The sequence below is a fragment of the Vespa velutina genome, chromosome 10 (assembly GCF_912470025.1).
Source record: "Vespa velutina chromosome 10, iVesVel2.1, whole genome shotgun sequence".
Classification (NCBI taxonomy): Eukaryota; Metazoa; Arthropoda; class Insecta; order Hymenoptera; family Vespidae; genus Vespa; species Vespa velutina.
Genome location: NC_062197.1, coordinates 5982833 through 6010129, shown reverse-complemented (window position 1 = coordinate 6010129; position 27297 = coordinate 5982833). Strand labels below are relative to the sequence as shown.

Sequence of the window (27297 nt, the reverse complement as noted above, 5' to 3'; positions counted from 1 at the left end):
ATTCCAAGTCGTTCATTAAATTTTTCGTTTAAAGAAGGAAACCTTAGAGATAGGATACTTCCTCCAAGGCTATCTAAAATTAGATAGATCGATCGATTAAAATGAAGAAAGTTGAAAAATCGATCACCAAACTACTTCGAATTCTAAAGACGTGAACACGTTGTGGTAAGTTAACACGGTGAGCACGTCACATAAAGAACGTAACGAACCAATGGAAAAAGTTTCCTTCGTTTCGATGCTTCGTTCGTGCTTATTCCTATTCGTAGAAACGTCCTTTTTTCAAAAAAATTTTGCATGACGTTATTTTGTCAGCATGCCGACCAGCTTCTATCTAATCTACATTATGAAAGTCTATTTATCATGGTTTTAATAAAAATAAAAATATAGTTAACTCTCCTATAACACGCACTGTGCATGTGAGCATAGCTTTTATAGATACCGCACGGTTTAAAAATTTCGAAAACACTCGTATAACATGCTACTTTTAAAAATCAGTTTTAATAGAATTAAAACACTTTTCTATGACAATTAGTAAATTTAAAAATATTTATATTTATTTTTAATTTTTATTATTATATATATATATATATATATATATATATAGAATTTGAGTTTTATTATTATTTTGAATTGAAATATAAAAAGAGTAAAGTAGAATTTTTATTTATATTAATTTATTTCTAAAATCACAAGTGAATTTTACAAATTATTATAAATCTTTAGAATATATGAGTCTTCCTTCGAATTTCTTATGAAACGAAATGTTAAATTTTATTATTTTATAGTTTTTATCAAATAACAGTATTTCGCTTTCGTACAGTTCCATATAACGAGATAGAGTTTTTCATACTACAATATAAGAGGATTACTTAGGTAGAAATCATTCCTTTTTCTATCCCTTGTAAATCTTTTCATTCAAAAAGAATAGTAAAAACATTACTAAGTTAACGAAAAAAAATCAACGACAATAAAAGGATATATTAGAAAGAAAAAAGGAAAAGAAAACTCCAAGTAAATGACTAATATGAATTAAATCATTAAATTTTTAACCTTAATTTAAAAGCACGCTATAACAACGTAACCATTACTTTTAACGTATACTAACAGAGGATGATCCAGGCCAACTGGGAATTCTTCGATTATCCGTGCCAACGGAGAAGAGCAAAGGTTATGTTCTTCGGTAGTCTGCGCGACAGAATGTCGCCATGATATTGGCGAACCTGCTGACGCATGCGTCGCTTTTCTTCGGGTTTGGTCTGGCGATTTTGGAATCTTATCAACAAACATTCTTCGCGTCAGATCCTTAACTTGTAAGTCATCGAAATACTCGCATTGCCGGTGACAGTGACGTTCATATCATCTTTCTCTTTTTAATTCTTTGATCTCATGAAATTAAATTGTTTTGGATTATGAGATCGAAGAAAAAAGAATATCCGCTTGCATAATATGCTATACTTTAGTATTTCCATAAATATTTCCTCGTAATTGTTGTCTTCCTTGAATCCTTTCTAAAAAAATCTTCGTGAAACGCGCGATAATGGAGGAACAAGAATCTGAACCTACGTCTCCGATTTCTGAGACTTCTTTGAAGAGGTACATATATGCTTCTATTATACTTATATGCATCGTGATCAATCAGGATCTATACAAAAAAAAAAAAAAAAAAAAAAAAATAGAAGAAGATAAAAAAAAAAGTAAAAAAATGAATGTATACAAATGATAATTTCTTACAACAAAACAGAATCGGTTTGCAACGCATCGATCTCGTATTGGATCATCCTCAGAAAGTGTATTACAGTGGTCACGAGATTTCTGGGAAAGTTCAACTGTATCTTGACGAACCGATCAACGCGATTGGTAAGTCGAATTTTTTTCATTATTTTTGTTTGTTTGTTTTTTTTTTTCTTTCTTTTTAAGTACTTATCTATTTAAATAATATATCGTAATGCGAGTATCGATCTTGTTTGTCTCAATGCTTAATGATTTACAAATCGTTAAAGAATATCCCGTTCGGTATCATCAATTCAATCTCGATATATGTATCTGTTAAGAAAGATCATATAAGCTTAAAAATAAATTTACATGTAAAAAACGAAAGAAATATACACGATCGATCATATTACTATCGTAAAGAAAATCTAAAAAAAATCACATTGCGATACGTCACGTGTATTTTGTCTAAATTATTTACGATGGGGAAAAAAGAGAAAGATATTTTTAAAACGTAAAAACAATCGTTACGTTTATTCAAGATTTATTTACACTTTATATAACCTACTGTTTTATCGTAAGTCTAAAAATCTTCCCCGTTGAGTCGAACACGTGCCAAACCTAGTATCGATCGTATTGCGTAACGAGTGACCTAAAATTTCTAAACGATGTTACACATGTACGTAAGTACACACACACACACACACATACATATGCACATAGAATTCTATGAGTGACCACTGATATTTCCAATATAGATTTGTAGTCCTCGAAAATTTGTTTCAGGGTCACGTGCAATAATTATGTATTTGATTTTGCTTAGAATCCTTCGCGATAACTCTAATTAGTATCCCTATTATCGATCATACGGTTCACGATCTTTCTCATCGATCAATTGCATCGATTAAGATTGTCTCTGTTATTCAGGAATCCGACTAAAATGTAAAGGAGAAGCACAGGTGTACTTTACTGATCGATCTGCAGGAATAAGACGCAAATTCTCATCTGACGAAAATTATTTACACGAAGAGATCTACATCGCAGGAGGTAAACATAATTGTTCTCCTCGTTAAAAAAAGTTCTATTGATTGTTTCATTTAAATTGTTATTATACAAACGATTCGTCAGTTCTCAACGAACAATAGAAAAATAAATAAGAAATAAATAAATATATATACATGTATACATATATTTAACATTTAATATTAATATTAATATTAAATTAATTTTATCGATATTAAATTAATATTAGTACCTTTATTTTCTTGTCTTTCGACTTTGAAAAGGGATTGGCACGTAACTATACGTACATGATCTGAATAATATTAAATTAATATTAACATTTTTAATGTTAAATTTCTCTCTCTTTCTCTCTCTCTCTCTATTTCTCTCCTTCTCTCTATTATGTTTTTGTGTGTTTAATTTATCCTATATTTTATATTTACACGATAAAAATGTCTACGAACAGACAGAAACGCAAAAAATACGATAACGGGGGGCGTCTACCCGTTCAGTCTGACACTTCCGGAAAACTTACCGTGCAGCTTCGAAGGCCGCTACGGACGTGTGCGCTATTCAATTAGGGCATTGTTGGACATAACAAGCGTCTATCGGTTTTCCACCAATATTATTCCATTCACCGTTGCGCCAATCCTCGACCTTAATCGAGATTCTCTCGCACCGGTGAGTATGAAACTGGAAACATGCACCGCCGTACATATCTTGGATTCGTTCAATGTCGATCGCATATCCTTTTTCTCGCTACGTTTTTTGAATGTATTTTTGTATATATCAAGATTTGTAAACTATATTCATTCATTTAAGCTACCCGTCAGCGAGAAGCAATCTAAAATTTATATGGGTCAAACTGAATCACTTAAAATGTCGATGTCATTGCCAGTAAGAGGTTACGTTCCAGGACAAACTATACCGATTCAAATATTGTTAAAGAATTATTCAAATGTCGTTGTTAAAAAGCTACGAATTGTTTTTAAAAAGGTAACAATTCAAACTTCTTCCGCTTGTTATATTACATTTAATCAATAATCTTTCTAATTTGATTTTAGGTAATTATGTATCATGTTACGGAAAAATCTAGAAAGCATAAAGAGATAGTAGTTGAAATCGAACAACCAATCGACAAAAATTGTAAATCTTATGATATCTTTTTTGACGTACCCGCTGTACCACCGACTGGAATGATTCATTGCAATATCATTGACGTTTTATATACCCTTAAGGTAAATTAAAGCTAATCGAATTGAAGATAGTTATATTTAAAAGACAATAAAATCTACAGGTAGAAGCTTGCGTCGATGTGAGCGAATGGTACTACAGAATGTTTCAGAAAAATTTAAAGCTTCGAACGAACGTGATAATTGGTACAATACCTCTTCAAAATTATGAAAATCCACAAGATACATTTTCATTACCTCTTGATACATTATCATCGAATGTTTTAAGTACTCCGGAAGTATCTTATTTGGACGAAGATAAACCTTCAATAAAGAAAATAGAAGAGGCGAATCAATCAGAAATATTGTGTAAGCGTTGATACTTGAAAACGTTATGCAACTCACGATTTGTTGCAAATGAATGACGAAATTTATTCACGTATTTTTCTTGTTATTGTTTCTTTTAGTACCCGTCTATGAGAAAAGTCAAATATATCGATCTTCGAAACCGGACCGAGACGATCCCACGGGAGATGATGGTGATAGTGATGGAGAGGTCAAACCTTACTCTCCCGTATACCGTGTGTACAAATTCAGAAGTTTAATCAAAAGGAAGGACGCTAACTAAAAATGAAAGGAGCGCCAGTTAATCGGTAAATAGTAGCCTTTGCTTCGTTGCTTTATAAAATCGACGTACATACATACGTAAACACGATATGACACGTTACAACAGAGAAGGGAATATAAAATTTAAAACAAATCGTATTCGCGATAATGGTTCAATTAGATCTCAATTCCCTTTTCGTCTAACGTTGTCCGACTGTATTGCCTTTTATTATTCTGCCATCGATTTGTTTCTCCGGGAAATAAAATACGTTGGCAAGTACAATACAAAACGATCAAGTATTTTATACTCCTAAGTGCCGAGCATAAATATACCCAGTGAAATTTGGAAACCCTTTGGGACCAAACCACAGAGTCGTTAAAGTATAATTCTTCGAAATTTTACGCAAGCTCATATTGTATAAGAGTTAGAAGAATTATAAAAATAAAAATTATAAAAAATAAAAAAAGATAAAAAAAAAAACCTTAACGTTTGATATCGATGGAAACTTGTATAAAAAAAAAAAGAAAGAAAGGCAAACAAACAAATATGTATAATCTATATGCGTATACATTGTACTATTCCAAATTGAATATAAAGATTACATCAGACGAGTATCTTGTTTTTACCTATTCGCTACATATCACGATCTGGATATCCTTCTATACCAGACTGAAAAACGAACAGTATTATACAATTTACATAACCCGATCGAATTTGTCGGTTACGATATCGAATTGAAAATGAAATTGGAGAAAGAAATTGCAAAGATCCAATTTATCCGGGTATAGGTATGTACATAAAAAGATGTTTTTGAATGGAGACGAAGAGATGTCCGATTACAAAAGATAATTAATTTGTTGCTATTAAAATTCATTATCGAACACGACTATCTAATCAGATAAATCTTAAAACGATACATCTCGTTACATTGGAAGTAAACCCTAAAAATTCATTGACAAATCAATGTTGAAATTCATGATCAAAGACGTTAGGTATAGAAGAAGAGACCAAAGCTCTAGACGGAGAAGCTCAATGGTTGACGGTTCCTTTGGCTACGATCTACATCTATCTACGAACTAGAAAACGCTCTTTCCTTCTCTCTCTCTCTCTCTCCCTCTCTCTCTCTCCCTCTCTCCCTCTCTCTTTCTCTTGTCGCAACATATCTCGACATTCCGCAAGCACTTTGAAATACCACATCAGAGTTGGTGCGCCTCCTGAATATCGATCTTAATCATGGGTCTTGTAGTAAGAGTTATCGTAATTTAGTGGTGATTAAACGTAACCAAGTTTCGTCTGCAAAGTCAGACAAGAGATGACGGCGACAAGGAGAAGGTAATGAAGTAGTCGAAAGGACGCGAATCGAGGCATCGATCCTTCCTCTCGCCTCAGGTAACACGAGTTACCTCTCGATATACCTGTTCTCTTATACCGAAATCGCCCTAAGCGTAGAGGCCACCTAATTAAAAGTTCGTACCAGTTCTCGGGTAGTCACGAACCTTCCTACCTGCGTCATCCTTCAGAATCGTCCAAGAATGAATTTCCGTTAGAAACAGTCCTCCTCGCAAAATTTCCATTCCTCCAACTCCAGTAGAAAAATTTCTCCCGTTAAATTCGAACTTCCAACCATTTCTTCGATCTTCCTCCCTGTCTCGTCTCATCCTTCGACTCTGTTCGGCACGGTTAAAGACGAATCGAGACATCTATCTTTCCTTTCCTTTCTTCTTTCCTTACTTCTGGAAAATAAGTTCGAACGGTAAGTCATTTGTCACAGATTCCAGTTTAATAAAGTATCTAATCAATCCTGTAATATTCATTTTAAATTAATAAAAATAGAAATGAAAGACACACATATATTTATAGGTATTCTTAATTATCTTTAATATCTTTTGTTTCCGTTTTGCATATACCATTTTTATCTCATCAAATAAATATCTTTTAAACTTATTTAAAAAAAAAAAAAACTTTTTTTTATAATATCTGTCAATCAATAACTAAAGTTTTCTTCTTAGAGTTTTCTGCAAGCGTTTCTATAGACAAACAAATTTACTAAGATTCGCTTTAATTGGACATTATTATTTATAAGACAAACTAAACTATGGAGGTAATAATAATTTTCTTTGAGCAAAAATCGTAAATATTCATCGTCTTTCATACTGTTCCTTTCGAGATTTTTATAGAAAAAAAAAAAAAAAATATTATGATAATTTGTTAAACTTTACAGGAAGATAATTTCTAAAAATAATTTTATGAAATAGTTAATAATACGGATTATTGATAATTACGAATAGTAATTTATAACTCGAATAAAAAATACGGTTTAAAGGTAATCCAATAGGTATTCTATTGGAGTTTCGCTACTTTTCAATGGAATGCTGATGTTCGTGAGAACAAAAAAGAAAAGAATCAATGGCACGGTGAAAAAGAGCGACAAGTCGGCATTGCTTTGTCTGAAGTGTCATTGTGCAGAGATATTCTCATGCGTGGCTAAATAAATCCAGGATATATCGAGGCATACAGTTAAGTACGGCCGGTTAAAACAATTAGCTTGCGCAACTACAGTAACACTTGGTGTAAACAGCCCTCCCGCAGTAATTCTCTGTTATCGGAGCTCGACGAACATTCATAGGCTTAACAGGGCTTATCCCTCATCCTCCTTCTCCTCTTTCTTCTCTTTTTACCACTTTCCAATATTCTCTCTCTTTCTCTTTCAGTAACAGTCACTCTTCTTCTAGCTCCGTAAACATGTCCTTATTTCTCATCACTTTATCCCTTTTGGAATGGATTAATAGAGGAATCTATCTGGTACACAAGGTTCATCAACCAACGTTGTCTTTCTCGATCACGTAGACTTTACTGCATCGTTCCTTCAATCGACAAGGATACGTGACTATGCATGAACCTTATTGTTTATTTTAAACGACCTAAAATATAATGACGGTTGGTTCAATGATCCATAAGTTTTTTTTTCTTTTTTTCTTTTTTTTCCTTTTTTTTCTTTTTTTTTCTTTTTTTCTTTTTTTCTTTTACTATCTTATATTAGCAATATACCTGAATTCTAAATGTGCCCTTTATTACCGTTGCAGAAAAATATCTGATCTGAAACGAGCGATTATATATCAAAAACCGTTTATCCAAGGAGTTTATACAAAGCGACAAACTATCGGTTTAAAGCGACAAACTATCGGTTTAAAGCGACAAACTATCGGTTTGTATTATTATCAGACATGTACAGCTGTATTTTTTCGTCTTTATCAGTTGCAATACCGAATAAGCTTATCAAATGTGTTCACTTAAAAACGTTATCGACGACTATAAGGCACGTCCGATATTCTTTTGTGTGAATACATTCACACAATGAATATACCTGCAGCTCTACATCTTCGAACGATTATCGAATATCTTAATGAGAAAGCTATCACTTGTGTTTTCAAACGATAGTTTAAGTTTGTTAAGCATTGCGAGATAAAAACTTTTAAAACACAACCATTGATATTGGAAAAGAACAAAAAGAGAAATAGAAAATATTATTTCACGAGAAAGATTCATAACTAGGACAATACAAACCGGGACAACAAGCACCAGATGCGGCTTTCAGCGAATCTACTATAAAAAAAAAAAGGAAAGTAAAAAGAAAACTGAAAAAGAAAAATTCATAGATAACGCATGCTCGAATCCAGTGTAATAAAGCGAAGTGCTCTCTCGTGCGGCGAACTCACCAAGTCACTTTCATCCATGTCGCGATACCGCTATGTTCTCTGCAATCCTCGCGATTACAAAGGTAAAATTTTTCTACTCATAGCACGATCATTAATGCTACGTGTAGCTACTCGGATTATTCGAATAGCGAATAATTTTTTATATGCATACGTTCCGCTTCCTCTAGAGTAATTTAAAAAAAAAAAAGAGGAAGAATTCGAAGAAGCGATATAAAAATAAAAATGAAGACGTTAGAATGTATTCTAATAATAATAAATGATAATAATTTTCTACAGATACTTTCTATTGAGGAACAATCTACGTATTACATCTACAATACTCCATTATAAAAATTTACTTAATATCATTTTTAAAACAAATTGTAAAGATTATTGGATATATATATATATATATATATATATATATATATAATGATAATTTTATTTTAATGTCAATATTTGAAATGAAAAACGAAATTAATAATGTTTATAATAAAATGATTATTAATCGAAGTTTTAGACTTGAAAAAAGATAAAGCCTATCCTAACACACGTATATGTGTACCTACACATGTAATTTTTTGAAACAGACCAGGGACATCCACGAATGAAAAAGAAAAACAACTAGGGCTACGTGATATTCGGATAGTTTTCGATTACATCCGTTCGTATCGGATTCACCTAGCGTTGACCCGCAAGAGAGCCGAATGCATTTCCCAACTCTCTGACCGACATAGAAATTTTTCATAAAAATATTGCCCAACGATTTCCGCCTGGCTCGGTTCCTCTTTACGCTTCTCTTATTCGGCCGTTCAGCAGCCGAGGCATCTTTCTTCGAGTTTTCTGCACGATTTCCCACGCGAGCCTTCTGCCAGCTTCGAAGCAAAATAAGTTATAAATAATGACCAAGACTTAGAAGAAATTCAAATCTTTCTGTCTCTCTCTCTCTCTCTCTCTCTCTCTCTCTCTCTCTGTCTGTCTCTCTCTCTCTCTCTCTCTCTCTCTCTCTCTCTTTCTCTGTCTGTCTCTCTCTCTCTCTTTCTTTTTTCTCTCTTTTTAATTTTCTTCTTTTTTTTTTTTTTTTGAATTTTCAAACATACGACGTATTATAATTATCGAGCATAATCGTATTAATCTAATATCGGAGTGCAATAATGAAAATCGAATAATTCTAAGAAAAACTCTAATCGTAAATGGCGCGTATAATTTCTGTCAAGAACAGTCCCTTCGAGATTCGATTCCCTTTTGAAATTGTTACGTTCGTTATATCGATTTGGAAAAGTCTTGTGAGCAATTTTGGTCATTCGTATATTAAAGAAAATTGCGAGTTGGGTTCACGATACTCCAGAATGAACTATAATACTTCGTTGGTTTTTCGAACATGTAACATAGAGATAGATTGAAGAAGTCGTGAAAGTTTCTGCTTTCTACCTTTACCACTTTGTATCAGATCTTATCGATACTTCTCGAGTACGATGATTCGACGAGGGAATAACCAAGAGATTTCATGTACCAAGTTTCAACGACGACCTGTACAATACTTCGACATTATTTTATCTGAGTTAAGAGAAGTTGTTTTAAGCACTCAATCACTTCAATAGCCTCTCGCTGTCTTGGTTATATTCTGTCCTTTCTCCTTTTCTTTCTTTTATTATCTTTCCTTTATTCTTAAATACGATATTGCATATACATCGATAGACTATCGTTGAGCACCTATATTTTAGTCATGTCTCTTGAGAGAAGTACACCGATACACGTTCGATAAATTTCTAATATTACAAAGTTCTATTCGGTTTAGTTGTCAGATCGTAAAGTTACACAATTTATATCACGTAAACGTTCGTTCGGAAATATTTCAAAGAATATAATGAAATATATATATATATATTTCATAATGAATTATATATATATATATATATATATATATATATATATATATATATAATGTAATGATGTAATTCGATGTTCACCACGATATCTGTAATCTATTTGATTACAAAGATACAAATTGACAAGAAAAAATATAAACTAAAACTTTTTTCTATCTATCATTTTTATATAAAAATATTATATGATAATTAAAAAAGTTATTCAATTGAAGAATATATGAATTACTGATAAAATAAAACTCTTAACTCTATTTAATTATATTAAATTTATGCAAAATAAAAACACAGGTGTTTACAAACATGTTTACTACTGCTACGACCTCTGCAAAGATAAGACGAACTACTTTTTAAAACTACTAATGAAGAAAGATTTAAAAATTCTATTCTTTTTATGATTCAACAAAGTCCTTGATTCTATTAGATATGAAATATAAATAAAGGAGTAAATATTCATATAAATAAAATATCTGAACTATTCGCAAAGTATATTATATACGATTGTAAAATCCTTACTTCAATTGTGATAAATTTATAACATCGATCAACAATTTATTCTCATAATTGGCAATGATTGGAAAATCGAAAAGATTAATATTAAAACAATTAATAAATTCGATTAAAGAATGCATTTATTTATATTGAAAACAATTGAATCACGTTTATCATATAATTAGCTCCTCTGCTGATATATTCTCTGTGGTTTGTGGTGTCCTCTACCGTTTTATAGAAAAAGTAAGAGTTAAACTTTATTCCTATTGGTTACATTCAAATCATTATTGATAGAATCTGTTGTAACGCTGTTTACAATATTAACGGATAATTCTCAGTACAGAAGTTTCATAAAGTTAGACGCAAAATCTTTCATCGATTGTAATTACAAGGAATACGGTGATTTATTGATTTATATCGAAGATAATATAAATATGTAATCTCAAGTATATGTGTTCGCACACATGGTTATATAGAAGTTGATTAATATTTGAATACGGAAGAAACGTTATTAGATCGTTTATTCTTCAATTTCCAAGTTTTCAAGTAAATTCTTTTTGTTCAAAAAATGACTGCATCGTTGTCAGTATTAGCAAGCCTTGATGAAGTAGTACGATGTTCAAACGTCCTCATAAATGGATCCTGCGAAGAAGGTTAATACTACAGGTTAAAATATTGCCCTATATTCATATTTATAATTTTACTTTTAATACAATTTCTTTTTGTATAGAGTTTCTTCAGTTTGCTATAAATCAAGAAGAAATGCGACAGAAATGGTTGGCATCTGTGCAAGAATGTCAACGACTCCATGTCGCTTTAGAAAAATCCCATCATGAAGCAACTCGTCTTGATAGAAAACTAAGTCATGCTAGACGTTTATTGAATGAAGAGAAACAAATGCGACGAGCTGCTGAAGAAGAAAAAAACTCTTTGGTATTATAATCTTTCTTTATGATAAATATAAAAATAAAACAACTTTTTATATGTATAATATTTAACAGGAGCGACAGATAGCTTTAGTTAGAGATCTTCTGTTTAATGATGGAGGAAGAAACTTGAATGATGAAACTAGAGAGAAGTTACAATTTCTCAACAATACTTCTATAAATCCAAGAAATAGCAATGTACACATAAAAGATTTACACTATAATGACAAGTATGATTATTTCTTTAAACAAAGAATATAAAAGGATTACAAAGAACTATATTTTTCTCTTTACTTTTAGGCTCAATACAATAGCAGAATTAGATTCTACCGGTTCTATATTAAGCGACTTCAGTTGTTTTTCAAAATCAGAGGATGATTTAGATACAAGCGTTATTATACAACAAAATCAGAAGAAGAGAGAATGGAAAGAACATAGACCAAGCGGAGAATACTCTCCAAAGAAACGCCGTAGTACATTGCAGAAAGTAGCAGAATTAAATACTTCTGATAAAATAATAGCTACTACTACTGTCACAGTGCCAAAAGAAGGTGCAATCACTGCATCTTCAGTCATCGAAGCTGTACCAATGAATGAAAATACCAATCCTCAAGGACCTCCACATAGTGCACGCAAAAAACGCAAAAGTTCAGATCATAGTAGAACTAAATTGGCACAAATAGATCTCAATGAAATAGCTGTTGATACTACGGTACATTAATATTTTTTTTATTTCATTTAAATATTAGTATTAATTAGTACTAGTTCCTTTTTATTATTGTTTTTCTTTTCTTTTTTTTTTTTTTTTTAAGCCTTCAGCACCAAAAGCAGAAACTCTTACATCAGGTTCTGATTCAGAAAGTGCTTTTAAACCGAGTCCAAATATTGGTGGATATACTTTAAATATTAAAAATTCTAGAGGTCATAGTTTCACAGCAAAAACAGTTATTAAACCTGAAATGTGTACACCTTGTGGTAAACGGTTAGATATTTTGCATTTAAATTTTGAACATATAATTAATAAGATTATAATGGATAATGATATAAAATTATAAATCTATTCATTTCTATAAATAGGATTAGATTTGGTAAAGTAGCTGTAAAATGCAGAGATTGTAAAGCTACAGCACATACAGAATGTAAAGATTTAGTACCACTTCCTTGTGTTCCAACAGGAAATACACCTACTTTCCGTGGTACTTCAGTAAGTATAAGATTAATAAAAAATGAAATACCTTAATAATTAAATTTTAAACAAAATTTTCTCTTATTATTTTTAGGGTACTATAGCAGATTATGCCCCTATGATACCTCCAATGGTACCTTCGCTAATAGTTCATTGTATTAATGAGGTAGAATTAAGAGGTATGAGTGAACAAGGATTATACAGAGTAAATGGTGCATCAACAGATGTTAAATGTTTGAAAGATAAGTTCCTCAGAGGAAAAGGTGCTCCTAATCTTTCTGACATTGATATACCTACAATCTGCTCTACACTAAAAGATTTTCTTAGGTGAATTCCTTCTTTTTTTTTTTTTTTCTTTTTTTTAATGCAATATAAAGTAATTTTTAATGATTAATGAATAACGATTTATATTTTTTATTATAGATCTTTGCGGGAACCTTTAATTACTGTAGCACTTTGGGCAGATTTTGTTCGCGCTACTACTATTTCAGATAAAGAAGATGCAGATGCAGCACTTTATCAAGCAATCTCAGAACTTCCACAACCTAATCGAGATACTCTTGCTTTCCTTATATTACATTTACAACGTGTATCTAGTAGTGCTGAATGTAAAATGCCAATAAGTAATCTTGCTAAAGTGTTCGGACCAACATTAGTTGGTTTTAGCTCTCAAGAACCATCTCCTACTTCTATGCTTAGTGAAACAAAAAATCAAGTTGCAGTATGTATATATATAATGTTTATATTGTATTAATCAAAAGGATAACATTTTTTACATATTTGTATTATATTTTTCAGATTGTGGAGAGCTTGTTAAAAATTCCTTCTGATTATTGGGCAAACTTTGTTAATCCTGAAAATTTAAACGATATTGGTACCCCTAAAACAGGAGAATTAAGACATACTCCATCTACAGAATCACTTTTGAAACGTACCACATCTCGTGGATTTTTCCATACACCTCTTACTTCCAGGTCAGTTTAAAACCTTTTAATTACCTATGTTTTCCTTCTTATAGCTATATGTATTCTTTCTCATTTTTGTTTTACCTTTTTTCAGTCGTACATTTATGAAGAAAAACAAAAAATACTTTGCAACTCCACCTTCTAGAATAGGTTATTAAGTAATGTTATTATGTTATGACGTGTATAGAATTAATGCTAAACACTATTGAGCTTATTTAAATTATACATTATATTTGCAATTGCCCTATAGAATTAAGTGAAACTCAAAGTTGCACTTAATGACTCATAACAATCAGCGATTGTTTAGGCTCTTACTTTAATATGATTATATAAATGTTAATTTTTCTATCGAAAACTTGCACAAACTTCTCATATTTACTATAAAAAGTGCCTTATAACTATATAATAATATATATATATATATAATGTTAGCGATATAATACTTCGTTTCTTTTTTTCTTTTTATTTTTTTTTTTTTTTTTTTTTTTTTTTTTTTTTTTTTATTTTTCTTTTAATATCCTGTTTATATCGACAACGTACTTAATGTTAAAGTATAAGTAATCTGTAAAAAAAAGAATTATAACATCTAGTATTCTTAAGAATTATAACTCGTTTAGTATTTATAGCATGAAAAGTATGACATATATTTTATGTTTATACTTTTGTGGTATAAATATAAAACGATATTGTAATAAGTAAATAATTTCTCTATGATTTAACACATGTTTATTTCACTTAACAATATACGTATATAAATATCTATTATTATAACAAAAGTAAGAAATAGAATTGATAATTGTATTAAGACAATATTCTTGCCACAAAATATAAAAAAAAGTGTTTTATAAAAATTATTTTTTTAAAAATTAAGTTAACACTATTTGTTTTATTATTTCATCGTTATATCTCATTTTTAAGACTTAATAGTTAGATCACAGCTAAAATTCATTATTTATTATTTATTTACCAATAATCGAAATAGTACGGGAGATCTAGTCACGTGATCATAGTAAAAATAATCAACGGATATTAATTATTATTAAAGCTCTTGAATGATATATCCACAAATTCATTTTTTACATTTTTAATAAAACTTAATTCTATGCCTCTTACTACTTTAAATATGTACAACTTTTTTCTTTCAACTCCCAACAAGAATCCCAAAATTGCTTCAACCTATTATCTCCATTTGAACAAAAGTGTTTAAAATCTTGAATAATTTTCTTTTGAAACAATTCATCGCCAGCTGAAGTGGATAATGATTTCCACTTTCGGCTAATCATATGATTCCATGACCAAAGAAATCCCATCTTTAAAATAAATGTATTTCTTATATATTTAGATGTTTATTCAATAGAAACAATTAATACTTACTCGTCTATCTACATTATAATCATCTTTACTTTTCCCACTAACATGACGTGTAATATATGCTTCATGTGGACTTGGTTGCTCCGGATGTACTGGATATCTTTTTTGTCCCGTATTTCGTCTTACTATATTAGTGCCGGTACGTTGACGTGGTCTGGTAGTTTTTGTAGATGGAACAAGTATAAAAGCATTTCCGGTTACATGAACGTATTGATGATCATTTTCAGAACTTTCAATCAAACATGGTATGAAACCAAATCTTCGTAATATGGCCTCTTGAAATAAGAATAATCTCTGAGCATATGTATCTTCACGAAATTCTAAAAATACATATATTTTTTTTTTAATAAATATATCAGATCATTAAACAATCAATAATTTTGTATTTTTATTGACAGACCTTCAAATAGAAATTTTTTATTTCCCATAAGACATTCTGTATCGAGTGGTATAAAAATAGGACCTCTTAAAGGATCACTCTTTAAAGTAAATGGTAAAGCTAACAAATCACTTGGAATTGGTACCATTTGAATTCCGCACATTTGAGCCTTGCGTTGCCAGATGAATATCTTGCACAAAAATTTTTCGTAAGATATTCATTATTAAATTATACTTCATTATTTATGTATACAACACTTACAAGGTCAGCTACAATGCTACCAGACGAAGCTACCCATTGCACTACAAGTTCATAAGAATGATCGATCATATATACAGATTGATACCTAAGATGCCCCCACTCTATTCTATCACTTTTGTTATTGATATCAATATCTAGATGTGTGTGTTTATATGGTGGTACTGCAATTGAGACAATTCATTAGAAATGTTGTTAATATAAATGCAAATGAACACTACATATTATTTATATAATTATTTATATAAAAAGTACAACCGTTCAATTCTTTTTCCTCCAAGAAATTTGTTAAATCTAGATCATCCCTTAAAAATAGTGGTACATTCGATTCATCAACAGTATCATAATTGGGTATAGATATAGGAGATGATACTGTTGGTAAATTAGTAGCAGTAGTAGCAGCAGTAGCAGCAGCAGCAGCAGCAGCAGCAGCAGCAGCAGCAGCAACAGCAGCAGTACCAGCAGTAGTAGTAGTAGTAGTAGTAGTAGTAGTAGTAGTAGTAGTAGTAATAGTAGTAGTAGCAGTAGCAGTAGTAGTAGTAGTAGTAGTAGTAGTAATAGTAGCAGTAGTAGTAGTAGTAGTAGTTGTAGCAGTAGTTGTAGTAGTTGGTTCACACCAACCTTTGGGAGCTTTCATTTCAACTTCCACCCACTCATTTTCAAAACTTTGAAGATCACCCAAAGGTGGCGAATAATCAGCAGCTAAAAGAAAATCAGAATGAAAAATGTTTAATCCTATTTCATTAAACAAGTTTCTGAAATTTTACCTTTTTGGTTTTCCTTATCTTGAACTATATGATACAAATAAAATCCTAATATAAAAGGTTTAGAAAAATCTCCAGATGCATGACAAATAAGCGTTTCTTGAATCATTCCCTAAATCAAAATAAAATGTTAGCATAATATCAACACTACTTTGTACATTAAGTATTTATTATCTTACTTTTATAGTATTGATGGCACTTTCTACAGTAACACCACCCTCTGTATTATTACTTAACCATTGAACTGCATCAGCACTAACAAAAGTTTGACTTGGTAAAGATGGATGTTGTGTAAGAAATCCTACTCCAGTTTGTGGATGTTTCATAGCTTCTAAAATTTCTGCATTTGTAGCATTACTTTTCAACTTTGTTAATTCCATGTTAGCACTGAAAGTAAATAATTGATTAATACAATATAAATAGATCTCATAAAAAAATATTAATTAAGTACATTATAGTATTTAATATCGATTTAATTAAATACCTATCCTCATTAGTTTCAAAGTGATCTTGTTGTTGTTGCTCCAAAGCAAGAGGAAGAACTGCTTCACTTGCAGGGGAAACTCTTCCTCTATCCATTACTTTTGAACCAGATCTAACGTCACAAAAAAAGATTAAAAATATGTCCACATATCTCTTAGAATATGATTAAAGAAAAAAAATGAAATGCATAGTGCCTGGTAAATTAAGCAATGTACATTTTTGCTGCAGAAACAAGCGAACAAGTCTCTTCTATGTTTTTTATCATTATATAATATGAGAGATTTACATTTATTAAAAAATGTAATTCGTATGTATACACTTGAGCATTGCTCGTTACAAAAAAAAAAAGAAAAAAAAAAAGAAAAAAAAAAAGAAAAAAGAAAAAGAAAAAAGAAAAAGAAACGAAAACATTTCAATGTTATTTCATAACTATTATAAAATATTAATTGAATGGTTCATTATAAATCTTTTTCTTAAAAGAAAAAAAATATATGTATATACATACCCAAATATGAATAAAAAATCAAATTTAAAATTAATATTTGTATTAAGAGAGGTAAGAGAATTAACCAACCTGTTTGGCACGTGACGAGGAGTGTCGAGGCACGTGCGTGCAGCCACAGCGGTATTCACTACATGCCTCTCCTGTACAGAGAACCCCGTCACTCCCACACTCACTACCAATCATATACTCTAAGTAGAGTCTCTGCATATATATTGAATCATGCCTTATGTTAAAATTTGTAATTTCATCTACAATGGCAAAATATATCATGCAGATACTCTATATACTTGTTTCATAGTAATAACAAAAAGATGAAGTAAGCTATAACGTATAGAATGTATACAAAATTTTTTTTCAACACATAAATTGAAACTGTTTTGTTTGTAAACCTCTTCCAAAAATAACAATAATATTATAATAGAAATTTAAAATATTGCTTGTTATTAATTAAAGCACACAATACCATTAATTAATGCAAATTATGAATATAAAGCAAATATCTATAATAAAGCATTTCTATGACCAATCTTACTTCATACATCATTATAAAAAAATTATTACAGAATAACACTATAGATGATAGATGTAGACAATTTAATTAAATTTAATGTATTATAAGAATATACTAATATATACTAACTAATACTAATATATAACATTCTAAATATAAAATATATATTTTATAATATCTATGTTGTTTTTAGTTTCTTATAAAATTGTTTGTCTATCATCATAAGTGCTAAACTGGAAATTAATTATATTATCACACTCAAACATAAATAATACTGAAACACAAAGAAATTATGCAAGGTAATATTTTCGAGAAATTAATGAATTACTACATTGATTTTTTAAGGACAGAAAAGTATCATGTTTTTCATAAAATACTTTAAGATAATATTACTATATTTCATGAAAAAATGTTGTAATTCAATTCTCGTGCAATATATAGACAAGCAGAAGAAGTGTCTAACACCAATTTTGTATGGTCCACTGGAATAAAAGAAGGTGACGAACTACGTAGTGAAATTAGCAGAAAGCAACAATGCTGAAATCATTAATTTAAGCATGTTCAAACCTTGGTCGTGGTTTCTCTGGTAGACGGTTGCTTCCAAGTCGTTCTCTAAAGGGAGAGCTGCTGACTAGACTGGTCTGTAAAGTATGATGAAAAGTATGGATAACTGTGAGGGCATGACAAAGCTGATGATTATGAAGATAGATATCTGTCTATTTATAATAATATAAAAATTGATATTAAAGAAAAACATGTTTGATACATATTATAATATTGGAAAAAAATAGAATTAAACAGTAATATCTCACGCATAATGAGAAAGCTTGCTAAACTGTGGATGCACATTCAAGGCAAGTATCAAGCATATTCAAAATCAATATTAAATACAGTACATAAGCTTTATGATAATTCGAAATAACATTTATTTAAAAGCAATTAAATTGTATTCACAGGCATAAGGAATACTTATATTCATGTATTGAATATAAATGGTGCATATTAATAAGATATCAATTTTTGTTTAAATTCATATTTTTCTGCTCGAAATTATCTAATTCAAAGCTTAGACCTGATTAGATTAGATTAATAGCTGCCTCAATAGATGGAGGCTATTGCTAGGGGAAGTACCTGGTTAGTGAGGAATATTAGGCTCGTGCTGTGCCTGCGTCTGGTCAAATGAGAGGCAGGGTCTCTTGGAGGAACACCACTTAGAACTGTGGGGGTCTGAAACATAGCATGCTAAATACCCCATCCCTTATGCTAACTACCTGTTTACAAATTTGTTTATATGTGATTTATTTATATATAATTTTACGTAGCCATATTTGTAAAACGAAACTGTTTCTGTATTATCAAAATTGGCATGAAATATTGTTTCAATATATTATAAAATGTACATTGTAATTATAAAATCAGCCTATAAATGTAGGAAAAGTTAGTTATTTTTAATATTTTTGTCCGATATGTTGTAGTAGTAGTGAATGTCTTTGACTACACAAGCTTATTATGAAGCCGTGCATTTATTGCCTCTTATTATTTATATTCACAGCAATTTGTTTCTATATATTTAAAATAATACATGCAATAATTTTTAACATTATTACAGTAAAAAAATATTTATAGATAGTACCAAGACATGGAACTACACTACAATATTGACAATATATAAAAATAAATGCAGAAATCAAATATGAAGCCAATAAAATTAATCAATAAAAATTTTATATAAATAAGAAATAAAAATAAGTTAATAGTCACATGAGCATAATTTAACTACAAAATTTAGCATGCACATTCTAATATAGTGCTAATAAAATAATATTATGTAAAATAAAATCACAATTAAGTAATAATTAAATAACAAACAAATTATTGCTATGTAGAGATATCATGGCAATGTTATATAATAATTTAATATTATATATTATTTTCTTATATAACAGATTATACAATTTCTAATATAACATTTTAAAATTAAAAGAGTAAAAAGATATAAGAAGACATTACCCAATTTTTATTAGGATGCGGACGTCGTATTTTATTCAACCATCCTTCTATAAAACGTAAAAATCCATCCATAAGAGAAGCTTGCTCAGCTGCAGAAGCTGGTGTATATATATCGCATTTTGATGAACCTTCCAAAATTTTTCGAGTTGCAAAATTGTTCATTGGCAGCAAGAATACTCTGAACCTCCAATATTTAAGAGTCTTAAAATCAAAGAAGATTACACGACAGATGATGACTTATTTTATAAAATATAAAAATAAGAAATTATTATTATTGGATATTATAAATAATTACCTCTACTAAAGCAAAATCAGTATGTCCTCTTGTGCATATATAATGATCTAAATAGTTCCAATTATAATTTTCAAGTTTCTCTGTTGTAAAAGATACCCATGATACTTCATATGTATCATGATGAGGAGCATGAAATCTATATCGATAATGGATATTAAATGGTGGATAAGGGTGCCTAGGAAATAAATAATGTTTTAAATCATTATATTTTGTAATATCATTTATTACAAACAATTACTTACCTTGGTCTGTATCTTGTAACTGTTATAGAGTTACCATAAAGTGATATTTTATGAAAAATTCGACCAATGCTAAGCAAGTATTCTTCTTTTGGTTCAGATTCTGCTTGTCTTCCTCGCATTACAGAACTTATGGGTGCAGCTGTACCACTACCAGACGTATTATTTTGATTTTTATTGATAGGTGGTAATAAAATTAGCTGAAAACCCTTGAACAATACAAATGTAAATATAATCATAACAATTGTTATTACTATTATTTAAAAATTATACAATTATCTCATACTTGAGCCAATCTCTGTGAAACGAGCTCTTTAAAGACTTCTGCAGTTGTTAAAGGTTTTTTATAAACCGCTCGTTGTTGTGCAAAATCCGCATTTACATCATCTGGTAACAGATTATAATCCGAAACTACATAATCATTTTGTAAACTCCTTTTATCTGGGAAATAATCTGTAGTAATAGGCAAACAAGCTGGAATTGTTAATGACTTCCAATCAACACCTAAAGAATAAAAAAGACAAGACTATAATAAAATGTTTGCAAGACTATAAAAACAAGAAGCAATTGGAATTATATCAATTATACATTCAGCATCTTAATTTTAGTAGATAAAATTGAATACAATATCTCTCTCTATCATTTTTGATTACATTGTATTTAATTAATGATTTTTTTTCTTTAGATTAAATTGATTGCTTTAAACTAAATATGTATATGTGTAAACATGCCATTTAATTCTTTATAACAAAAACTTATACCACAACTAATTTTTCTAAGTATAAAGTATAATAAACAAAGTATGTAACATATAGTGTGTGTGTGGGGGGAAGTTGAAGATGTGTGTGTGTGTGTGTGTGTGTTTGTACAGTACCTAGATATTAAAATTAACATACAACAAAAACTCTCAAATAAGTACAGAATGCACAAAAAAATCTTGTTACTATATCACACAAAACTTTTAATATAAGCAAAAGGCTTATTTTTTCACACAAATTAAATATGCATTTGTGATAATTACATATGTGATGTATTGAGATTATTTTGTAGGACTACAAAAAGGAGAGAATATAATATTGAGCTTATATATATATAGACATAAATTATTTTATGTATGAGGGCAGTCCCAGAAGTATCCGACCTAACAAAGAAAACACAAAAAATTTAGAAAAAAATATCTTTATTTCTCTACATAGTCTCCTTTTAGCTCGATACACTTTTCCCAGCGATGTTCAATAGCTTTGATACTCTGTTTATAGTGAAAATTGTCGAGTTCCTCAAAATCCATCAATCGCAGACTCCACCTCTTCATTGTTGGCAAATGTTTTATCACCGAGCCATTTCTTCAAGTTTGGAAACAGAAAATAATCCGAGGAGACTAAATCTGGCGAATAGAGTGCATGAAAAAGCAATTCGAACTTTAACTCATTGATTTTGGCCATCATGATAACGGACGTATGAATTGGTGCGTTGTCTTGATGAAACAAAACTTTCTTTTTCGCCAAATGCAGCCGTTCTTTCTTGATTTCATCATTCAAATATTGCAATAAGTTCGCATAATACTTTTGATTATTTTTCCTTTCTAAAGATAATCAATGAAAATTATCCCACGCGCATTTCAAAAGACTGATGCCATGACCTTGTCTGCAAATGGAATTTGTCTTCTTTGGAACTGATTCTCGCCTTTCAGTCCATTGCTTTGACTGTTCCTTCATCTCAGATGTAAAATGGATTCATAACCACGTTTCATCCATGATTATGAATCTTGACGCAAGAACTCGGTTTTATTGCTGTGAAACTTTGTCAAACACTGGATTGAAACATCCTCACAACGCTGTTTTTGTTCCATTGTAAATAATCATGGCATCCATCTTGTGTACAACTTTCTCATGTACAAATTTTCAGTCAATATACGATGTACAGCACTTTTTGAAATGCCTACCATGTCTGTTAGCTCGCACACTTTCAGTCGTTGGTCATTCAATACCATTTTGTGGATCTTCTTCAACATTTCTGGCGTGATCAGCTTATTTGGTCGACCACTACAATGTTCGTCTTGGCAGTTCGTACGGCCTTTTTTAAATTTTGCCACCCAATATTTTACTGTTGTAAATGAAGGAGCAAATTTCCCCTGAGTAGAATCTAATTTCGCTTTGATATTAATTGGACTGAGGCCTTTCAAATGAAAGTATTGTATCACATTACGATAACCAATTTTGTCCATGTTTACAAATTCACTTAGAGCTTTCACTATTGATGGCTGCCAAATAAATATTAAATAACGTAATGTCGTTAAACTTAAAAATAAAGCTTTATAATGTTAGTACTTTCTTCCATAGTCATTCTTTTCAAACAACAACCGCTATCTATACATCAGATCGGGTATTTCTGGGATTACCCTCGTATGTACGCGTGCGTGTGTCACGTGCGTGCATATGTCGTGCCGTATTAGATGCAGAGCTGCTTCTAAGCATGAAGATGTATATTAAAAATGATATTGCTACATATTTCTAGTAAATAGATATTTTTAGGTATTCAAATGTATATACTTGTACGAATATTATCTTCATATAAATTATATATTATTTATGTGGTGCCTAACTTGCATATAAATATTAATTTTACATTGCACATTTGATTACCTTAAAATGGCAAAAAGCATAGATTAAAAGATAAATAATATTACGATATAACATATACAATATGAAGTACAAAAGAACTGTAAAACAGAAGAATTGTATAAACCATGTAGTATTGGATTGATTTCCTAAGTTTGCAGAAGGTTACATCTTCTAAAAAAAAAAGCAGATTTTAAGAGAGAAACATCTGTATAAAAGCATTTGATAAAATACAATTAAATATTGCTTGCACACATTTAAGTGCATGTATAGAATACATATACAAATATGCAAATCCATAATCAAAGTGTTATACAAATAACAAATAAATATTATTAAATCCCTTAAATATCACTAAAATTAATTAACAATGAAACAGAAGTAACTGACAAAAAGAAAACGTTTAAAATATTAAGGACATATTCTAAATAAGGACCACATAGCTTGAAATAAGTTACTACATTAATAAAGAAGTTCAATTTGAATTACACACAAATAGCTATGTACAATATGCATGCACAAAAAACAAGAATAGAAATTAGAGAGACAATGAAAAACTAATCTAGAGTAGTGACAGTTCTACGTAGACTCAATATCCCAAAATAAATGTATACCATAACCGAATCAATTTTCAGTAATATATGGCGCTAACCTATGATTGCTGTTTAATGTGACATCATAGTTGCACACACGCATCAATACGTCCAGCGTTGCGTCCCAATAAGACGTACCATAACATGGAAATAAATGCAATACCATTATTTTCTATATCTCCGATTGGTTTATGTTGAGAATAAGTAAAAATATTTCTAAAAATCAATAATCCTTTTAATCCTTATTAATGTCTGATATGACAGTGTGAACGATATTGCTTCTTTAATGAATCTGTCTCAAGTAAATATAAACAATGCTTTATTTATGTAATTACTGATTGAATTATATTTTAATATAATTAATATAAAGATTTGATGATTGTTTTAAAAAAAATTTGATGATGAAATAAATATGTACTAATGCAAAAACCACACAAGAAGCAGTTTATATGTATGATGGAATGATGTGAATAGTTATACAAAAAGTCATTGCAGATTACTTGGAGATTCTCTCATTTACACTGTAATCCTACTAAATTTTGATTATGTAATAATTTGTTCACTTTATCTTGTTAATAATAATTCATCTTACTTTATGTAAAATTTGTGCATAGAAATACTTGGAATAATTATCGGCAAACCTGTTGTAAGTGCTGGTGTCCACTCCTGTTCACCAGTGGCACCCCATAAAAGAGTTAAACTCTTATTAGTTCCAGATGAATTAGTATTTGATACTCTATCTCCACCTATCAAATTTATGCGCTGAAACTTCCCTTTTGTATCTAAAATTAAGAAAATATCATGCAATCAAAAATCAAATATAGATATTTTATATAGCACTGAGTACTAACGATCTTGAAATCCAATTTGAGAAGCTGATCTTGATATATGATGTGGATTGCTGGTAGTTGTAATTTGCTCCATAGGAGATCCACTCAACGTTGAAGTAGTATCACTCTGGGGTTCAGGATGTGACTGTGCGGGAACAGCTTGATAGTGATGTTGTTGTATCAAAACACCCGTTGGACCTAAAATTATTGCTGCTATAAAATATAATATTATAATCTAACAATTATAGTTACCTTTAGGAAAAATATGGCTCCATCTGCGCCTATTACTGGTCAATTTTATAGTAACATGTGAGGGATCAAAAGGATTAATAAGTGCTCTGCTAGGTCTAACTATATTTGCAGGTTGGGAAATTGAATTAGTTGGACTACCAGCACTTCCAACAACTGGTCTGAATGGTGGTGATATTTCAGAATCGGTTATATCACTTTTGATAGATGTTCTTGATACTATTAAAATAACGAATTTAAATATAAATATATATATAATATTCGATTTTTATTATCTGAAATATTTTAAAGAATATAATTATTGTATACATACCATTTGTTTCCTCATTAGAATCGTTATTTTCAACACTTTCTGTCCGATGAGGTATAGAGATTGCAGCACTTCTTGCGGCTGCTGGTATTAATGCATGTGTTTCAGGTGATGGATGATGAATATCAGGATCTGACATTTTACGTTTTAAAAGCTTTAATATGTGAGCATTATTATGAGTCTCAATGCATGCCACACTTGTTTTTTTAGTTCTTGTAGTAACTCTTTGCAAACTACTTTAATTAAAAATTGAAATTACATAATATATTGTAGAAAGAACAAAAAATGTATGACAATAATGGTATATAATACCTTGAAGTATGAACATGTGGCAATTGAAAAACTTGAGCATCATAAGCATCATAATCAAATAAAGAATTATGCAAGCATTCCCTAGGGTCTTCTTGTAAAAGCTTAGTTTTACAATTTAATCTACCATTGTCCATAGAATGTTTTGACACCTTTTGAGGCAATTTTATGCGTGGTATAAAGGTAGAATAAGGTATTTTTTTATTTGTTGAATAAAAACTAAGATTAATCCAATGAGGCATACTGTAGTCATCTGGTGCATTTATAGATGTATCTTTATTATGAAACTAAAATAATATGTTTCTGATAATAATATATTCCTTAAAGGAATATAAGCAGTATTATAATTAAAGAAACATGCAAAAAAAAATATGTAAATTACAAAAAAGCCAAGACTATATAGTGTACACTGCTATATCATCACTACAACATTGCATAAAATTTACTACCTTTAATAAAGGAACTGCATGCAATGGTTGTTCTCCAACACAAACTAAATCACTGTTTACTCCATTATCAATAACCCTTTGTTTAGTAACATTTGTCAATTCTCTATCAACTTCAAATACACCTACTCCAGGAGTTATTACGACTGATAATTGACCTGTTCTATCAAAACTACGGTCAAGATAATGTTTTTCAAAAACTGTAAAATAAATGTGGATTAATATGTAGAATAAGATGTGGTTTGCTTATAATTACTGATTATTACCATTTAATGACATGTTCAAAACTTCTAAAAAATTTCCTTGTGCTGCTGTAGAATTTATTGCTTTTGGCATACTAACATCTGGTCTTTGGTGATATTCCAATACAAACTTTTGATAATCAGTAAACAATTTACGTAATTGTACCAATACATTACTCCAATCTTCATATCTTTCATTCTGTACTGCTACTCTATAAAAATCTTCATAAAATCGACCTCTATAATCATGTTGTAAACACTCTCTCATATGATTTGGAAATTCTTCTAAACTCGTGGCATTATAAAATGTTCTTGAAAACAAAACTATTGTTACTTCATGATTACTACCATTCTTCTTCCATTTTTGAAACAAGTCTGCTAAAAATCCATTTACTGCTTTTTCGAAATAAAGATCACCATGAATATCAAAATCCCACATTTCTGAGCTCATTTGAATAAAAAGATAAACCATACTTGTTGAAGAACGAAAGACTACCTAAATCATATAATAATTAAAGAAAGTCAATAAATAATTTAATGTATAAAAAACTATATTAAAAAACTATATTATATATTATATTAATGCTATATTACAACAGAATAATCCTATCCATACCTTAGTGTCATCAGTAATAACACCACAAGCAACTCTATCACCTTGAGACCACATTTCATATACTTGACATCGAATGCTACCTCCACAAAATTCTATCTTCTTATTCATATAAACGCAAGTATTCACCTAATACATAAGACGTACAGTAATAAATTCCAATAACTGAAACATAATGTAATGAGTATAAATTTTAATATACCAAGCTATTTTTTAATCTCCACATTTCACTACGTCCCATATATTGATCTTTAAATGTTAATTCAACCGAATCCAGTGCTACATCTTCTGGATTTACTATATTCATATAAACATCAGCAAAAGTTCTTAATTGAAACATCGTCGCTACATTATTTTCGACACTAATTGTTTCTCGTCCCTGAAGATCTTCTTTGAAAGATGTAACCTGTAAGAGTAAGCGGCTGAACTCATCTTCAGGATGATAAATTTCAACGACATCTCCAGTTTTTATGCCTGGATAATCTTTGGGATTAATTATTAAATCTTCACCACTAAAATTTTTTTGATGTACAATTAGTTTAAAAAGCTTCATTTTTAACCCATCACTTTAGCGGTCAGTTCTGATTTTATATATATATCTGTAATATGATATATATATTATATATATATA

General features: G+C 30.1%; 3 protein-coding genes across 12 annotated transcripts; 2 read left to right on the top strand and 1 right to left on the bottom strand.

Moving 5' to 3' along the window:
- Positions 1 to 1306: 1306 nt before the first annotated feature.
- On the top strand, positions 1307 to 4988 carry LOC124952001 (arrestin domain-containing protein 17-like). Its single transcript, XM_047501212.1, has 8 exons — positions 1307 to 1593; positions 1742 to 1857; positions 2638 to 2757; positions 3179 to 3393; positions 3535 to 3708; positions 3777 to 3950; positions 4010 to 4253; positions 4352 to 4988. Exons 1-8 carry the CDS (start codon positions 1538 to 1540, stop codon positions 4510 to 4512), a joined length of 1260 nt encoding a protein of 419 aa, XP_047357168.1. The 5' UTR covers positions 1307 to 1537; the 3' UTR covers positions 4513 to 4988.
- A 5728-nt stretch (positions 4989 to 10716) lies between these two features.
- LOC124952611 (GATOR complex protein Iml1) lies at positions 10717 to 27286 on the bottom strand. 10 transcript variants are annotated; one of them, XM_047502731.1, is made up of 24 exons: positions 26869 to 27286; positions 26670 to 26795; positions 26078 to 26549; positions 25815 to 26011; positions 25369 to 25652; positions 25060 to 25292; positions 24750 to 24965; positions 24519 to 24695; positions 24309 to 24449; positions 23727 to 23735; positions 20743 to 20960; positions 20460 to 20665; positions 20218 to 20353; positions 19923 to 20123; positions 19044 to 19154; positions 18480 to 18553; positions 16898 to 17008; positions 16593 to 16800; positions 16417 to 16525; positions 15908 to 16351; positions 15653 to 15813; positions 15413 to 15581; positions 15016 to 15332; positions 10717 to 14951 (listed from the first exon to the last, which is right to left on the bottom strand). In XM_047502731.1, the coding sequence occupies exons 1-24, from the start codon at positions 27217 to 27219 to the stop codon at positions 14754 to 14756; spliced, it is 4869 nt and encodes a 1622-aa protein (XP_047358687.1). In that variant the 5' UTR covers positions 27220 to 27286; the 3' UTR covers positions 10717 to 14753. The 10 variants fall into 10 exon arrangements, with proteins under 10 accessions (XP_047358687.1, XP_047358682.1, XP_047358680.1 ...); XM_047502726.1 differs by having other exon boundaries at positions 10718 to 14951; positions 20218 to 20392; positions 25060 to 25289; XM_047502724.1 differs by having other exon boundaries at positions 10718 to 14951; positions 20218 to 20392; positions 26869 to 27285.
- On the top strand, positions 10853 to 14753 carry LOC124952613 (rac GTPase-activating protein 1). Its single transcript, XM_047502735.1, has 10 exons — positions 10853 to 11217; positions 11295 to 11497; positions 11566 to 11720; positions 11791 to 12202; positions 12303 to 12472; positions 12568 to 12694; positions 12771 to 13003; positions 13100 to 13397; positions 13475 to 13650; positions 13736 to 14753. The coding sequence occupies exons 1-10, from the start codon at positions 11133 to 11135 to the stop codon at positions 13797 to 13799; spliced, it is 1923 nt and encodes a 640-aa protein (XP_047358691.1). The 5' UTR covers positions 10853 to 11132; the 3' UTR covers positions 13800 to 14753.
- Positions 27287 to 27297: the final 11 nt, after the last annotated feature.